Here is a 19,059-nt window from a genome sequence, read left to right as displayed (position 1 = left end):
GACTCGTGCTATTAGTACACAGAGCACCGGGTTCATTTTGCAGGGTCCAAGCAGGCCACCACATATCGTACTCCCTTTGCCGTAACAGCTGACATTTCTGCGTCTGCAACCCTAATCGAGCAGTCAGTGCCAGTAAATACCAGCTGGGGCGTCTGCACCACCTCTGAATAATGAAACTGCCCAGGGAGGGAGTGGGGATTCTCACCGAGTGCATTCCGGGAGATTAGGAGCCGTACCCGTAATGCAAGTCACGCAGCCGGGGTTAACTGAAGGCAGCGCACAGCGCACAGCACACGCGCCGAGTCGGCCGGCTTGCTGAGCCTGGGCCGGGGTGAGGTGAGGATAATTTCTCCACGAAATACCTGGCATATCAGTAACAGTGGTTCGGTGGACAGCGGACACGTGGTCGCCCCTGTGTACAAACTGATGTTCATCCCCAAACCCATTCACCCTCCTTCTGACAAGGCCACCAGAGCAGGAAGGGAAGGACCAGCTGAGAGCCACATGTGTAATATATGGTATGTCAGAGCCATCGGTGTCTGGGAAGAACGATCACACCATCCATCACCATCGCAGAAGTACAGTCACTCGGATACTGTACAGTTTTGCTAATTATTTAATTTTATTTGGCTTGGTCAGGATTTCACATTAGGCTCTGAACCATCGCGACACTGTAGAACTGGCTATGGATGATGAAAGGATTTTGGACAATCGAGAGAATTTTGAACATTCAGGAAAAAGTTGAAAAGTGAGAGGAGAAATAAAGAGCACCTTGCGAGCACACTGTGACAGAACAGGTCTGACCCAGGTTATTGTCAGGGGGGAAAATCATTTTCATTCATTCCGCAGTTAAGCCAACTGAGTGAGTGCACACAATATATTTTCACATCATACACTCAACACATACGCACTCCATTCCCCCAGCCACGCTTCCGTTAAGCATGAATGTCGTTTCATTTCACTGTGTTACTTACCCAGCAGCACTGTTTGCTTTTAGTTCTGGCAAAAAGCAAAAGTGACGTTTTGGTGGCCTTAAATATTGCCTGTTTTAGTGTTGCACATGCTCAGTTAGGGATAAATGGGAAAACTCATTGCTGAGGAAGTTTGCAATGAACTGGCTTTTATTAATTACTGTATCTCACGAAAATGGTGAATTGCTATGGAACTGAAAATAATATTCATGCACAAACCTATTGTAAGGTCTTGACTGTGACTTAATATCTGTAAAAGCAAATGTATCACCTTCATTCATGCCTGTATCATTGATACCTCTTTTTGATGTAAATGGTTCAGTCCTGCCTGAAAAGCATCACACCCAGGTTTTTGCCCCAGGTGGAGGAGTTTAAGTATTTTGAGGTCTTGTTCACGAGTGAGGGGAGAAGGGAACGTGAGATCGGCTGGAGAATGGGAGCAGCGGCAGCAGTGATGCGGTTGCTGTACTGGACTGCAGTGGTGAAGGGGGAGCTGAGCCATAAGGCAAAGTTCTCCATTTACTGGTCGATCTACATCCCTAGCCTCACCTATGGTCATGATATCTGGGTGATGACCGAAAGAATAAGATCGCGGGTACAAGCAGCTGAAATGAGTTCTCTCGGATGGGTGTTAGGACTCGCTCTATGTGATAGGGTGAGGAGTTCGGACATCCGAGAGGAACTCAGAGTAGAGCCGCTACTCCTCCACATTGAGAGGAGCCAGTTGAGGTGGGTCGGGCATCTAGTAAGAATGTCTCCTGGGCACCTCCCTTTGGAGGTGTACCAGGCACACCCAACTGGGACAAGGCCCCAAGGTCGGTCCAGGACCTGCTGGAGAGATTATATCTCCCAGTTGGTCTGGGAACGGCTGGGGCTCCCCCAGGCTGAGCTGGAGGAAGTTGCGGGGGACAGCGGCAGCTGGGCCTTTCTGCTCTCCCTGTTGCCACCGGACAAGGAGGCAAGAAAATGGATGGATGGATGGATGGATGGATGGATGGATGGATGGATGGATGGATGGTTCAGTCGTTCCCACAAGAATGAAGGGAGGCTACATGAAGGATTAATTTGGCTTTCTGGCAAGAGGGTAATGTTCATGTAGCTAACGGCACATGTGAAATGCTGTGGATTTTTGAAAGTGCTCTGTACAGATTCTTTTTCCTCACTTGCTTTGGCAATAACAAGTATTGTTGGCACTTACCAACTGTTGAAGAAAAACCCAGAGGTAGAACATTTACCGCACACCGAGATGCGAGTTGTGACATATACACACACGTGGACACAAATTAATTGCTAAGTGCATTTACATCATCAAGAAAGTGCCTGACAGTATGATAATGACTGTTAAGTAATGGCTCCTTGAAAACTGGACACTTTATGGGATTATCTCTGCAGGACTATGACAAAAATTATTTGCCTGCATAAAATATTTCCTCAATTTGCTCCATAATCCCTTTGAATATAAACTGCTTGCTTACACAACCTATCCTTGCTGAGCGAAATTGTTTGTGACGTGGGGTTTTTGTGTAGTGACCAAAAAAAGAGAAACTGAATAACATCAGCATGTCAGAACACATCACACCCGGTTCAATAATCCAGAAATCCTCTCTGACATGGTTCTCTAGCCTCATAGTATTAATGGTCAGTGACGGGGATTCATCATGCATTCCCTAGCTTGACACCTACTACAATCTCGAACACATGAAGGGTATCATGTCATACTTCTGCGTGTCAAGTCTATATGCCCCAGTGTAAAGAACCCTAAAACAAAGCTCTCTGGTGTTTCCACGAGCCACAACTGAACAATCTTCACTTCTCTGCAAATATTGCACAATGGATCACTTCTGTAATCTTCAGACATCAAACTGATGACTTATCACAGACCACCTCCTTGTTAATCTGTCTACAAGACAATATTAATATACAACTCAATTATTCCATTGTTTTTATACTGCAGGGACAGAAAGCCTCCATATTTCAGAAATTATCCACTCTGGGTGGAATTCATTTACCTTCAGCAGCATGTGAAGGCGAAGCTTCAATCACACAGAAAAGAAGATGAAGGACACAGTTAAACATCGGTCTTGTCATGGCTGCTGATTGGAGAACATCCACATAGAGATAGTGTGTTTTTGGGTCTGTTTTCTGTCATTCCCTTCCTGCCCGGTATCTGTTCTCTACAGATTATATGGTTTACCCTACAGCGTCTTTCTACATTAGGGAAAAATCTAAACCAAGCAGCCAAAAATGTGGCTGTGACCATTGAGTTCTAAAAATGACATGAACCCCTTCAGATATTCAGCTCCTGTCGAATGACCACAACCATCAAAATGTCATTAGTCTCCAACTAGGAGATCTCGAGACATGTCCTTTCCAATGTGTCTGGCAGAGCAAGGCAACAGCCGGGGACAATAATGAGACATTGTGCCAAGAATGGATGAAATACATTTCATTTGAAGCCTTTGGGCTAATTATTAGACTGGATGGTTGAGACTGATGCACAGATTATATACTTCAATTTAACCAGGGAAATTAGTTGATTATGGTCACACATAGCTCACCCTAATAATAGAATGCTTCTCTAGATTCCAAATCACCACTTACTAAACTGGTTTGGTGTACATCTTCTTAACAAGTTTCCCCTCATTATCTATTTACTATATGCTGTGCATATCTCACAGAAGCACTCCACAGTAAATAAGACCTTTTTTTAATCGCTCTGAAGCGGTCCGTGATTACATGCGTTCTCTGACATCCCAAACAGATCTGGACAGCGAGGATAAATATTTGCTTTTGCACCAAGACAGACTGTGTGCAAAATAAACGTCTGAACCCTGCTACCTTCCAGCTGGAGGAAAATTCATGACAGAAAGAAGATGTGTAACACAGTAATCACAGTAACCCGACTACAGTGTGCCTGCAGAAAGGAATCGGTGCGAATACACCATAATGAGCAATGAAACAAAACAAAAGCTTACAAACAACTTGCGAGGCTCTCCGCATCTTTGTGACGTCCATTGGCAGGTTGTGAGTCTTTCCATTAACAGCTTCTGAGTCCCACACTGGGAGAGACTTGGCAAGGAGCAATGCTGTTTACTTCTATATTTCCTGCTTTAAACTAATTACACTAATGACTATGGTGTGAAATAAAATGCTGATATTTATAGTCTGAGAACTGCAAAGCTCCAGATATAAAAAGCTACTCCTGTACAGAGAGTGTCGGCAAGACAAACAAATGGGTTTTGATCATCTTTCTTCTGAGCACCAAGAACCTTTCTACTTAAAATTGCGCACCGTTTTGTGGTACCGATGCAAGAAAATACCTAATTAAATATTGTGGAGAAGAGAAACACTCATTGTTAATGATGCAACCAAAGCGGACGGATCCGCAAAGATGGGTAACAACAACAGAAATTTCCACGTTGCAAAAAAGTATCATAACACCCCTAAAAGTTATGTTAAGCATCAACACAAATCATGTAATACTGGAGTTTAAGACCATCAAGGTCTAAACACTTAATCTGCTCAAATAACGTCCCAGTCAGGAAACATCTGCTTGATCCACAGTGGAAGCTGCTTACAATCCCATGAGGTCTGGAAATCTGCAAATACTTAAAGCTTCAATCAGATTGTTTTATTGATCGTGCCTCTCCTGATCTTCCATTAAGGAAACAGTGTTCTGCATCACCCTGTCAAGAAGAGCACTCTATAAAAATAGATTGATGAGAAAAATATTTCAGAGGGCAAAAAATATTGTGGTCAACATAAGAAAAATGTGTATGATGTCAGTTTTAATGATAAAGTTAAAGCACAATTGTGCAAAAGACAATGCAAACAGAAACACATAAGTAGAGAAGCAGAACTAGAGAGAGCCAGACCACAACTGAGAGCATGGGTACACCCTTCCCACAATGCAGTGCATCTCAGTCTCTCTCACAAAGCTGCTTAGCGCAGTGTTCAAATGTGTTCTCCGTTATGGGCCACGTTGCAGACTGGATAAACGAAAATCTACACTAATCAATGATATTGGGATACAGAGTAACAGTGAGATGAGTGTACTATTTGTCACTATTTTATAAGAAGGAAACAATGACTCTTTGCACACACTTCAGTGTCATGTAACACAGGAAAATAAAGCTCAAAGAGCTGCAAAGTAAATTAGTGGGTGGTTAATCATCCAAAATAGGTGTAAGTGTGTACATCACAAAAGGTGAATGTTTTACATCCAATTTTACTTCTCATGCTTTGTAAAAACAGCCAAATGTTTTAGACAAAGCATTTCATAAAACAACTGTCAAACATGAAGAATGAACTGTTTCCGTTGATGAATGTTAAATTCCGGGCAAGTAATTTCCAGATGGTGCATTTTAAACCAAGCCACCGTTGGCTTCCAGCTTTAATGTTCCTCTTCCATGCAACGCTGAGGATCAGTCTCTCTTACATCAGACGGACTTCTGCGCACAACGTCCAACGCTAATTAGTAGCATTTTTCTGGGTCTTTCTAGGACAGACCCTGCCTGGCTCCCCATCAGAGCCCCAATCTCAGCCGTCCCTCTGGCCTGAGCACCAACACAGCTGAGCCCATCGAAGTGAAGCCCTCCATTCAACAAGCAGCACAGCTCCATCTACGCCTGCACTGCTCTTTGGCATGACTTCTTCATTCACAAGGAGATACTCATTAAATGCAACACCATTGCCTGAAACTGTGCCAAGGGAATAACCCACCAGCTCATTCACAGGATTTGTACTATGTAAGCATCTCCTTGCATTGCAGTTTTTTAAATGAGTTAAATTTTAAACACAACGCTCTGGCCTTTTTGTCTGGCATTCAGACCAGTTCTGGAAGTACGGAGGAATTTTTCACTTAAGGGATCAGAAAAAAAATGTGAAAACATAATGGTACAACTGGGATTGATATCTGAGAAACAGTTCAACAAATTGCCCCCCTTTAGCAATGGAAGTTCCTTTGTCCCTTTCCAGGGAGGACTTGGGAAATATAAACTTGACCTCAGCTCAACAATGCCCTAACTGGACTTCCTTTCCCATCCATCACTGGGGCTTTATGTAAAAGAGTCAGCACTTTCAGAGTCCGGTGTGCTGTGAAATGTCTGCTCGTAACTGGAAATATCCTTCTGTACCCACGGTACCACTCAGCATACCCCACCACATTCATGGGACCTGCACAAAATTAAGCTCATTCATAGAATATCAATCATACAGACATCATACTTATAACTGAACACTTTTAATAGAGTCCTTGTGGATGAATGATAGCATATTCCCGTGTTTCTGCTCTTTACACCCACCATCACAGTTATAAACATTTATGACTCATTAAGGTTCATTTCAGCTTTAAAGAAAGCATCTGTAGTACAGTATAATGTGAAGCATTAAATGTGATCTGTAGACACATCTTTTCTGTATTCTAGATAGATTATTATGTGCCCACATAAATGGACACAGTGTTTTCTCTTTACTGAGACATAGTCTTCATGCGTGCCTTAAAAGTCCACAATATACTGGCATTCAGTGAATGTAGTCAATCTTTCATAAGATCCTGCTGGGTATGTTTTGTGTTTATGGTATTGGTAACTTTCTTATAGCCTTTATTCAGCCACTACTCTGGCATTGTATTTGCTTGTTTGTATATCTTACAATACTAAAAAAAAAAAAAAAAAAAAAAAAATTGGTGGGAGGATATCAGGACTTGTCTATCCTGTGTGTTATGCACCTAATCGAACGATGAACCTCCGTGCAGCAAGTGGTAGGTAACAAACTAGGTTTCTTGAGACTTTCATATCTGCAGCTATGTCTTAATGTAATGCATAAATTGTACTTTTACTGAGATATAAGTCACTTTGGACAAAAGAGTCTGCTAAATGAATGAATTTAAATTTAAATGTAAATTCGGTTTTTGTCACTCCAGATTTCTGAGACTGATAATGGTTTGTCCCAGCTGGCCATAGACAGGTGACCCTTATTCACAATCATTCGCATTCATTTCACAAAACTGATATCTGTCCAAGGTCACCTTCTCTGCCCCAGCTGTCTGAAAATCATAAATGATGATGATGGGCTTTGTTGAAGGAGTCCAAAAGTCAAGAAAGACCATCTCATTCCTATTAACAAGTAGCTCATAAACTTTCAATTATTTTCTCACACACAACCATATAGAACATCCAGTCAGAATCACAGCAGGTACTTTCAAACTGAGCGACACGCACCTGCAAGAGAGAACTCTCTAGCTCACCATCCTGAGTAAGATGCGTGACAGAACTCTCTTCCAAAAAGCAAAATTATAAAAATCATAAGACAATAAATTCCAACAGCTAGGAAAACATTTTAAAAACTCTTTCAAGTGGCTGCTAACACAAAGTGGCAGTACAAATATAGTTGAACTGCAGGAAAGGAGGCTTCACACCAAGTGATGAAAAAGGACAGGACTTCCAACTTGTCACAGATCACGCAATCTAGATGGCATCTCCAATCTCATCAAAATGTGACTGTCTAATCATCACATGGCCCATCAGCGAGAGGAGTGTCTGCATTCAATACTCTTCGGCAGGAGAACGCTGAACGGTCATTACCCGGAGACTCTCAGAAAGAACACCTGATTCAGTCATCGCAGAAAGGCCGCCTCCAGCAAGGACCTATATGACAGACAACACACTGCTTCTTCAGAAGATGAGTCACGCTACTGTAGGACACTACTGTTGAATGTGACTTGAGAAAACCAAGCGTTATCAAGCAAGTTACAGATTCACAGTGAATGGAACATTGTTTCGTAAGTGTTTTCTCCAGGGCTTTCGTTCCCTGCGAGGTCTGACAGCCAACATGGAAATTCCATTTTATTCATCAATAAGTAGGCTATCGAGACCACCCGGTTCACACGCTGCTTCATAAACACCCCCCGAATGACACATCTATATTTATTTCATTGTGTACCGAGTCTGTCTGGACATCTCTCATCTGTGCAGCACTTTGGGCAGCCGAACTCCTTCAGACTACAAATATAAACCCGACTCCCACGCAACGTTAAAATGAGTTGGTTTTACAGTTTACCAAACACCTAAAATCAATGCCAAATTCTGCATGCGAAGAGAATATGAATAAACACAACTTGAGAGGGATGCCTGAAATGTGTACATAATGAAGAGAGCCCAGAAGTTTAGTAAACTTTTTACGCAGTTTATTTACTCAACATTGTTGAAAATGCTTGTAAGCATAAGAGAGACACCTGAGAGCTTCTCCCATAAGAAATATGAAAAGTCAAAAGCAAATTTCTGAAATGTATTAAACACGACAGGCCTGCACAATTTTCACTGGATGATGTGCATCTCTTTGTGCGCTAAACGTTTGTAAACAGAAGGCCAAAGACAGACTTATAAGAGATATGAGAATACTGGGAAAACACTTTCTCTCATCCAGATTCACAGGAATTTCTCTTTAATATTATAGACTGTATAAATTACACGCAAGCTATTCTCTACTCAGGACAGCATGTTACCTTGACTTCATGACAAAAAGCAGAAACGCATTCTTGTCATTGCAACAGAACATTAAGACAGACTGTTATATTGTTCAGATATTGCACCAACAGCACCGATTTTAGTTGGAAACTGCTCTTTCCCCTCAAATTTCCCCACAATCAGAAAGATCACTTTACTCATCCTGGTGTTCTGGCTCCCAGTGTGCAGCTTCTCACATATCCACTTGATGATTATTAATGCCACTTACTGTAATGTAAGATTTTCATTTATCCGGTCCGCAAGATTCAGTCCGGCACAACAAACCGGACCACATTTGACAACTCTGCCACCCAGCCGGGTGAGAGAGACTGCAAGATGCAATGCATTGTGGGAACTGTGTACCCATTCTCTCAGTTGCGTTCTGGCATTCTATAGTCTTTGCCTGCATACTCGAGTGTTTTTGCTTCAACTTTCTATCTTCTACCATTGCGCTTTCATTTTCAGATTATTCATTTAAAAATGAGTCACAGCTGTTGTCTTCCTTAAGCCAGACCAGGTACAATATCACAGAACTTTCATGAAATTACATTAAAATGTATTATATATAAGATTATTAATTGTTTTCATTATATTTTAATCCATCCATCCATCCATCGTCAACAACAGCTTGTCCCAAGCAGGGTTGCGGCGAGCCAGAGCATAACCCGGCAACGCAGGGTGCAAGGCCGAAGGGGAAGGGGACACACCCAGGACGGGACGCCAGTCCGTCGCAAGGCACCCCAAGCAGGGCTCAAACCCCAGACCTGCCACACAGCGGACACCGGCTGAACCCGCCACACCACCACACTCTCTTATATTTTAATATGTTACACAGTTTTTTCCTTATAATATTTTGAATAATTTTGGGTGGTTTCAGGGTGAAGCTGGGAGGGGCTTGGACCAACTTGATTTTGCCCCAACAAGAAATAATGGAATCAATAATTTCACTACCCTTTTTTGACATTCTGTCCATTTTCTGGAACAAATGAGGACTACATAACAAGGGATAAGTTTGTAGTGTTTGAGCAAATTCAACTTCACTCTTTTCTTAAAGCAGCAATTTGACAAAATGTTGATGAGTAAAACCCTGCTGGAAGTCAATATTCACTTTGGCGCACAAGACAGTGCCTCCAGCTTTGAGTAATGAGCAGACTGCTAATAAACACAAAAGGTCGCACGCTCTGAGGGACATGCAAAGAGCACCTCGGGGAGCGTTCATGGCCGTGGAGCCAAAAAGTGACAGATTACGACAGGTTTCCTGTAGTCCGCCTGCTGGGGACACACAACATTTCCTCTAGTCAAGTACGATGAACCAGAGAAGGCAGTTGTTATTTTCAACACTAATGACTTTAGTGACTTCGTAGTGACTTCTGAAGACCATGGCCTGTTTTGAATAGATTTTATCTTTGCACATATGGAGAGTTAACAGATAGATATGACCGAAGGTGGGCGAACCATCCACAAACCGTTGAGCTCAGAGATCACGAGCCCACATGGTAGAGAGCCCTACACTTTGCTGTCTGTCCACCTTCTGAGTGCTCACTTCTGCACGATCACACACACACGCTAAACAAAGAGCTCACTGGATGGATTCTGACACTGTATCCCTGTTCCCCACACACACAGACGGCCCTTTCTTCACCCCCCAACAGCCCGCACAGACAGGGCCTTCTTTTCCATCCGCGAGGGAATAAAGCTCCTTTTGCAGGTCTGAGGATAATGGCGGAACCACACAGTCCTCCTCGGTGGACAAAGGCAACGTCCTGGTACACGTCATCTCAGCGTTGATTGTCAGGAGAACAAAGGGCCTGGCTTATTGGACATGCAGTATCCATCCTTTTTATTCAGAACTGATGGCAAGAAAGTTCCCGCTAAGGGCTGTATTCTACCCTCACCCTCCATTTCTTCATCCATAACCCTGTTAATCCCATTAGCTAACAGAGCTGAGATACAGGAATGGACATGGGATTAAATCCATCAGCAATTATTAGCCCTCTAAATCAGGCACCTTGTCTAGAGCCATTACTGGTTTACCAAAATGGAATAAAACATCTCCAGACTAGCATGTTAAATCGTTACACCCGATCCTTTGAGGCACAGTTTCAAAGTATTTGGAGAGACCACAGCAGCAATGACATCACGTCACCACTTAAGACAGCTCGGATCACTTCTGAGCTCAGTGAAGGCTCATTTGTTATTTGCAGATGAAGGCTCCGTGTCACGTCAAATGGCACTGCCATGGTAGAGGCTGAAACCCCATGACAACCATATGCTGGATCTGTGGCAGCAGTAGAGTAATTCAGTAATCTTATCCGCTTCACAGGTGATTACGTATTAAAAACACGCACTTGAGGATGAATGCAGAGCGGTAATCTGTTGGTTTTAATTAACAGCATGGAGGGAAGTGGAATGGTGAATAGCAGAAGGTGAGTCATCTCAAGCAATGCACACTGCCTTCCATTCCCATAAAGGTTCTCCACACTGAAGGCACAGTGAAGTAAACCCCACCAATTTATGCAGTCACTTCCACGGCGTTCACAGCACCTCCCTTCCAGTGCTGGTGGACATATTGCGTTTCCTTCTCCTTGAAACCAGAGCCTTTGAGGGCAGGATCTCCCAGGAGTTTTCTAACTGGTCCCGTGAACAGGACTTCCTGAGGTTTATGCCGCCTTCTGTGGGGATGATGGAAGTGGGCAAAAAAAAAAAAAAAAGGTATTTTCCCCAACCTAGAACTTTTGTCTAGACGCCATCTGGAATACAGTAAGTTGTAGCTATCTTGACGTCTGCTACGTTTTAACATGAAAAATCCATAGTTCGCAGTGATACGTATACAAGCACTTCAAAGGTGTTTAATAATAACGTGAGACAATGCGGAATTTCTCTTCTACGGTTCCAACTCTTTGAAATCTGCATAATTACGATACCCAAGAACACTTGCACATGGCTGGAATGTCATTTTGTCATCCCTATAAGCAGATCTCATATACAACAGCTCAAGAAGTCCGCTTCTTAACGTACTTCATTCAACTTGCAAAGCATGGAGCTAATATGTACTTGGAGGAATTTAATGACTCAGAAGACTTAGCAACTAGAATAACCCCAGGCCTGCTTACAGCTGTGCTCCCTTCTGGATATATACCCTGAATCTTAACTCTGCTGTGTGGTGCAGTCAGTCAGAATGGATTAGGATCAAACACGGTCGGTCAGAAAAATACGCGGGCACTCATTGTATCGCTAGAGCAGTTCTTAAGCAGGTCCCACTGTAATCACGGCTAAAATCTTACAGCGTATACGATATCATAAAAAAGCAGCCAAATGCAGCAAAGGATGATTGGAAATAAAAGCTGACAAGTACAGATGGGTGGTGGAGCACCAGTTCATACAAACCTTCTCGTTCTCCGGGGATGAAGGTGATCTTAAAGGGAAGAAAAACGGCGCACTACTTCTGCTTCAACATCCAGTGTGACCGAGAGATGAACCGACCGCGTCTGGGACTGAAGCGCCTCCAGCTAATCTGGGGCCTGCGGTAGATGGAGTGCCTCGGCGAACCACGTATGAGAACCTCTCATTAATAGTATTTTTAGTAGCAGGCGAGCTTCTCCTCCGCCTCCGCTATCGTACTTCTGCGGCGCGAAAATAACATACAATTGGGGGGCGCCCGTATCTCATGCGAAGTGTAGCTAAAGAGACGGGGAGCATCGTCTGTCAAGTGGGACCATGTGGGTGGAAACATACAGATCTCTGAGGCCTGCAGTTAGGATGTAAACGAACAAAGGCACAGCGTTTTAGATATGAGTCAGATTCCAAAGTCAAGGGAGGCATACCGTGCGATGCCACCGCTGACACTGGCCTTAAAAGCAGTACTCAAATTCAGCTGACAATGAGCACGTCAACTGCATCAACCTTTAGTCATGTTCCCGTGGCAAAGAACACTGATGATAACTACTTCCTATATGTATTCCTACTTCGTACTTGAAGTTAATCACGAGTGTTTTAAAACTAAAACTACCACTTGGGATATTAATATAATTATAGCTTGGAGGAGTTTAATACATTGAAGTAGTATATGCAGTGAAAAATCAGTGTGTTCATAATTCCATTGAAATCTTTCAAAGTCCTGTGTCAGTTTTTTATTTATTTACTTATTCATTCATTCATTCATTTTTTTGCAGGTGTGGTGTAGAATTGTATTCCCCTTCATTCATGGGCGGATTTTATTGATGAATTTTCATGCTGGCAACTGTTTCTAATACTACTCTGTGCTGTTACCTTCGTCTCTGTATTTCACTCTGACCCAGTGTTGCCGTTGTTGTGATAAAAAATTTAAAAACATATATCAAATAAAAACCTCAGTAATAGAGCTGCCAGTATTTGTCAGCACACAGAGATATTTAAAGCTCTGCTGATGTATACAGAATGATACAGAGTGATTTGGACAAAAGGGGGAAAAAAAAGAAAAATGGCCATCAGGTTCAGCCTCAAGGAGCGAACCACTTACATGCCTGCAGAGAGCCTGCAGTACATCTTCCCACAAGGGTAATTACAGGGCAGGATGGGAGTCTCAAACAGGGCACCCAGACACCGCAAGGCCGCCCCTGACTCCGAGCGCACCGCACACCCGGGGCTTTCGCTTTCCAGTGGGTGGGTCACACGCACGGGGGCACATCAACCCAAGCACATCGGGCAGGAAACCCACTGTCTATTTACAGCAGCCCTCTTCAGACAGATGCCCCGCGAGGCCTTGAGGCAGAGTCTCGCGATGTGATGACACTTACTGCAAAGTAAAGGTCAATTATACATCAGGAGGCCCTAATCGAGGTCTGCAGATAAACTGGCCGTCGTAAAGCCCCCAAAATTCACTTTGCTCCATCTAATAATGCAGCCATGCAACATAGTGACACACATCATCTTTGCTACATGATCCGATTATTCATAATCAATGGACACGACCCGGGTGCGTACAAAGCATCTGAAACTGGGAGAAATGAGGGGAAAAAAAAAATCAGGATGCAGTCAAAACTGATCATTGACCCGCATGAAAATCATCTTTGGGGTAGTAGGACATCCAAGCCAATTGTCTTCAGCGATGAGCAATTTCTTTTTGACTGTCTAGTCTATGAGAAAAATCTGGAATCACTGCTGTCAGACTCAAGGATAGAAAAACAAATAGGAAAAAAGTGTCACGAAGTGCAATTTCTTATTGATAATTTGTTTGCATTAGTGGTTATTTACCACACTATATAGATATCATGACCATTAAATTAAAGAGATATCCCAGAAGATATTCATAATTACATTTGCTTTTCCACACAAACCTACTGGTGGTGCTTTATATGTCTGATTTTCTCCTGCACAATCACATTAAAGTCTAAATCAGGCTGTGAGACTAAAGGCTGGACCAGAAGCCACAGTGATTAATCTCCTTCTGATTTCTACAAAGGCAGACATTTGGCAAATTAAAGGGCAAGATCCATCTGCGAGATTTAAGGGTTTAAGTCACAAGATTTAAAGTCTGATATTTAAGTCTGAAGATTAAAATTGCTATATGCAGAAAAGGCCATGTTTGCTAAAGTCAGGAAAATTCCCTGGACTCAGTGTAATTTACACAAACGTGTGTCTACAGTCAGCCTCTTCCTACGCACACCGGTTCCGATTCACTCGGAGCACAATGAAAACGTCTCTAAATTACTGTCCCCAGTGCTGAACTTAATCTCTTTAAAATATTCCATCCTGAGCACACATTTTATTTTTGAAGGCATTTCTCTTCGTAGTAAATTATTCATGACAATTCATAGGTCCTAATTTTGGCAAATTCTAGTGGATTATTCAGAAAAATTACGCAGTGGAAAGCACATCTTCATATTTGCGCCAGGACTGCTGACAGATCAACAAGTCAAAGGGGTCATATAAACAGGTGTGGTGATGGAAGGACAGCAGTCATGCGCCCCAGATTGACACTTGATAGGCTTGTTGTTCCAGGAGATGTTTAACATCACACTGGAGGAGTGCAGATGGAGCTGCGCTTTCCCGCATATCAAAGTGGCTCTCAGTAGCGTGACAGATGAGGGTGCCTCACATCTGTAGGGTAGGGTCAGCATTATATTCAATCGTGAGATCGATAAACCGCCAAATGTTTCACTAAAGCAGGCGGAAATAAGGCCGCGGTCCAGAACAGCCAAACAAATCCCCGTCCCTAAGAAATCTGCAAAAAGGTAACGCAAACCCGGGTTAGATATTCCCCACAGTGGCATTTTAGGCTTTCGCTGCAAATTATGAAAGCATCATAAAAAATAATAAACAAATTACACCCCCTATCAGAAAAGGTAATGTCAGTCAAAAAAGCTCTCTGGATAGACAATGCACAGCCCACTCACACTAATACACACACATTTAAAGGACACACACAAACCCAGGGATATGCCGAAACGAGGTTAGTTAGTTACAGACGGAGGAGTTACGCAAACATCTGAAGGCACTTATTTACCGCAGAGCAGCAGTAGCATAGACACAAATACACCAACAGTGCAGTTTGACTTCAATTTGAGATGCAAAGACAGAAGAGCGCAGAACGTCGGTCCAAATTGGAACAAGCTGCGATCCCTTCATGCACTTTCACGATGCAGCCCTAACGCTGACCATACATTTCGATAATTCCAATGTGCTGGGGCTCGCTTTTTTAATCCTGATAAGATTTGCATGCCCTTATGGTTCACACCGACTGCCGTGAACCTGCACCGCATTAGGAAAGCTGGACAATTTGATAAATTTGATGTAATTTGAACGCAGACCATTCGCACTTAGTGAAGTTTTAAAGGAAAGCCCGAGTGTTAAAATATTTGCAATAGCGACTATTCTATATTTCTCTAGTACACGCAATACAGCGTCGAGGCATTTTCCAAAATACAGTATATTTTAATGTACGTTACTTTTTTCCATATGACTTTTCCAGTTGTCAGCTGGTGTTACTGCAGCATAACTGTCATCAGTGTCATGACATTGAGACATGTTTTAAAACAGGGTACGGCATCAGCGATCCAACAAAAATACAAGCATTTTTCTTTCCCTGCTTAGTGTCACATCTGCTCTTTTTCAATGCAAATTTAACAAGCTTGAACGCTCGAACACGACGGACGGGGCTCCTTTGACACGTCTTCTCCCCTGAGGCTCACTTTTTCCACCCTTGAGGAAATGCAACTCCTTCTGAACTCAAACTTCTCCTGCTAATTACAGGCCTGAACAAGTCTTCCTACTAAAAACACTGCAAAAAGTGCATCAACCCATACCGGTTCATAGAGTCTCAATTATTATACATGTCTTCGATACACTGGGAGAATGACGCATCTTCAGATCATCTCGGCAACTGCGCTGCAACAGCCGCAGTTGGGGTGTCAAGGCACCACATGAAAAATTTGTGAAATGCACTAAATATTTCATTTTATATTTGTATATTTCAGTGTATTTTAAAATTTCTAAATTTAAAGCTGCATAATGATGTCAATTATAAAGAAGCACTCAATTGTGCTTTAAATTCCCATTAAATATTTTTGATTTTCTAACTCTTTTTTTTGGTTTAATGGGATTAATCCAACAGGAGAGTTTTATAAATCAGATAACTTAAAGGTTAAAATCGGGGGGGAATATTTTTCACTGTTCAGTGGCATTACTGAAGGCTTTCTACGTACTCCAGATATTTCGGGAGCAAGGCCATAGTATCTACCTCTGTCACTGCTACCCTAGGCGTCTCTTTACATATAAAAATACCTTAACACAGAGTGAAAAAGAGTGGACAGAGACAGGTTCTTCACAGCATTATGTGGCTCCTTAACCGCTACCCCACCTGCTATTCTTCAAGCAAATCAAATGATGAGGACTGCTCTTTGATACCTAAGAACGCAGAATCCAGTCCAGCCGTACCTCTGTTTTACACCGTTTCCCCAAAATATCCAATTTATCGACAGCCATCAAAAGTAAAGTGTTTACATTTTTTGCAAGTCAGTACAGAATTAACACATTTTTGGAGTCATAAATGACTGTTCAAGTTATTTATACCTTTAAACTTACGTGTATGACATTTACATGGCATTTTTCCAGGTTCATCCATGTTACAGAATACACAATATTTTATAGAAAAATACAATATTTCATGTATATATGGAACAATATAGTGTACTCTTAATGGCTACAAAAACCAATAACATTATTTTATGGTTTATGAAGCCAAATATTTATTTACCAAATAGCCATTAAAAATGTTGGTAAAGATAAAGAAGTTAACCACTGTAGAAATCAATTAAAATGTCATCTACCAACAGTAATCAAGCAAAGCGTTATAGATCTATGTGTCTATATAAACACAATATGGAAATCAACGTTTTTTCCTGTTAATATTTGTTCTTTTTAAGAACAATATACAATGATCCAGGATCTGCTCCTCATCCGCCCACTGCAGGGAAAAGTCAACAGAAATGTACAGCTGAATGTGTGCAGGTCAATTTATACTTTTTATTCACAGGAAGCGCTTACTGATTGGCTGATGACTTACGGATCCGTCCTCTTTGATATCAATATCTATATACACATATTATATATAATAAATATTATAGACTCATCGGATGTTAAGGGAAAATGCGCGTTAATTAGCATTTATTAGATGGAGAATGGTGTTTTTTTGTGATTTTTGTCTTTTTAAACTCACATCGAATACGGCTTTTGTGCACAATATCACCTGCTCTGCATGCATTCTGATCTGATTCAGTATTATAACGCTTGTACAAAAAAAAAAAAAATCGACTTTCCAGTAAATCTTTACACCGACAGGTCGTGTTAGCTCAGGAAAAAATGCAAACTGAACACAGACGCGTTTCGAAGAAATGTTCCACTGGCGAGGAACCGTGAAAACGATGTCCTCATCTCCTCCGGATCCTAGGCTAAAGCACAGCGCGGGGGGAAAAAAAAAAAAAAACCTCTTTAAATTGTCTCGCTCCGATAGCCGTTTTTTTTCTGTTTATTCATTCCACCTGCGAAAAGAGGCGAAAAATCGGCGAAAGTGCACGTGCGACAGCGACGGGTCACGCGGACGGTGCTCTGGAGAGACGCCCGCGCGCGCGCGCGATGCCACGGGGACCACCCGCAGCGCGAGAGGTGACAGGAGTCCCGCGCAGCTCCTCGGACAACTTTCCTCGTGACGGTCGATGCGCGAGGAGACGGAGATGAGCGCGTCCGAGGAAGGAAGACGCGCCGCACGTGGAGAGAGATGTGGACGGGTCGGTGGCGCGGGGTGCGCCGGCAGCGGGCATGCGAACAAAAGGTGTGGACGGCGACACGCGTGGGAATCCTACCTGTCATCGTAGCAGAAATCGGCGCCCAGCGTGTTGAGATGGAGGAGCAGAGCCACGGCGCCGGACACCAGCTCTGCGATCATCTCTCAAAACCGCAAACAAACAAAAGCAAACAAACAAATTTACAAAACACAAAGAAAGAAAGGGCCGATCGCGCAGTTCCCCCTCTCTATTTTATCCCTCAGCCGCTGTCAAAAGCAGCGAGTCCGATTCCCCGTCCTCGCGACGGGGCTGAACACTGTAAATCCCGGCATGCTCGTCCTCCTCCTGCGCCTCTCTAACCCATCTTCAGCTAGTAGAGCCCGCGCCGAGCGCACGGAAACGCGGCGGAACGAGGAGTGTTTACGGCACTCCTCCGCTCGCTGTGTGTGTGTATGTGTGTGTGCAGCTAACGCTGCGCATCCAGCGGATAAACCGCAGGGCTCGAGCCGCGTGCGGCTCCACCGCCCGGCGCGCATGCGCGGAGAGCCCCGCCTCCCAGCCTCGCGCGGCCGAATTCTCGGTAAGGAATACCACTGGCGCGCGGCACGCCGGCAGGTCGCAGACCTCGAGAAAGCGCATGTAGTTGTCAGTGCAGAATCGTATAAATTGTAACCGTCCTTAGTACTGTGCGTGATGCTTGCGACAGCGATTTAAACTGCGTCGGAACGGCGCCGCCTGCTTAAATGCGAACGGTTCAGGGAGTGACAGCTTCTTTAGTTTAAATTTGGAAGCGTGTGTACGTACACACACACACTGCACTTGTAAAGTCACATTATGGACAAAGCCTGGCGCTGCAATCCGTGGATTTGGTACAATCCCGCATTAATCTGACCCTAATCCCCGCAATGTGCCTGAGGCTCCGCGCTAATGTGCCGACACACGGACGAGTTGTTTTTGAGAACGCGCTTGCGTAACGCGCTTCCCCTCCGAGCTTCGGCGCCGCCGCGGTGAAAATTCCCCCGGAAGCCGCCGCACGAGCGCGGGGAGTCGGTGAAGTGAGCCACGTGCGTGGGGACGGCGACCGGGCGAAGGGCACTTTCGCTAACTAACGATCAGTCGTGAGATGGAGATTAAAACAGACGCGCCACCTTCTCTTCTGCAGGCTCCCGTGCGCTCATTTCATTCGTACTGCATTTTATGGCAGCGATTCTTTCTATGTGGGGGGAAAAACGTAGGAATCGTTCGTAATGTAAATTGCAGCTGCCAACTTTAAATAAGCAGAAGGTAAGTGAGCAGTCCTGTGTTTATTCCACTAGGGCCACT

At 43.5% G+C, this 19,059-nt stretch overlaps 1 protein-coding gene across 1 annotated transcript in view; it reads right to left on the bottom strand.

Moving 5' to 3' along the window:
• LOC108931415 (protein O-mannosyl-transferase TMTC2-like) overlaps positions 1 to 18,288 on the bottom strand; it is an 80,915-nt gene extending 62,627 nt beyond the window's left edge. The window contains exon 1 of the mRNA XM_018747168.2: positions 17,815 to 18,288. Within this exon, the coding sequence (XP_018602684.2) occupies positions 17,815 to 17,897 (83 nt within the window). The 5' untranslated portion in view covers positions 17,898 to 18,288. The remainder of the gene's footprint in view (positions 1 to 17,814) is intronic.
• Between the last annotated feature and the right edge of the window lie 771 nt (positions 18,289 to 19,059).

The sequence above is a fragment of the Scleropages formosus genome, chromosome 2, assembly GCF_900964775.1.
Source record: "Scleropages formosus chromosome 2, fSclFor1.1, whole genome shotgun sequence".
Classification (NCBI taxonomy): domain Eukaryota; kingdom Metazoa; phylum Chordata; class Actinopteri; order Osteoglossiformes; family Osteoglossidae; genus Scleropages; species Scleropages formosus.
This window is presented reverse-complemented; position numbering and strand designations above follow the sequence as displayed.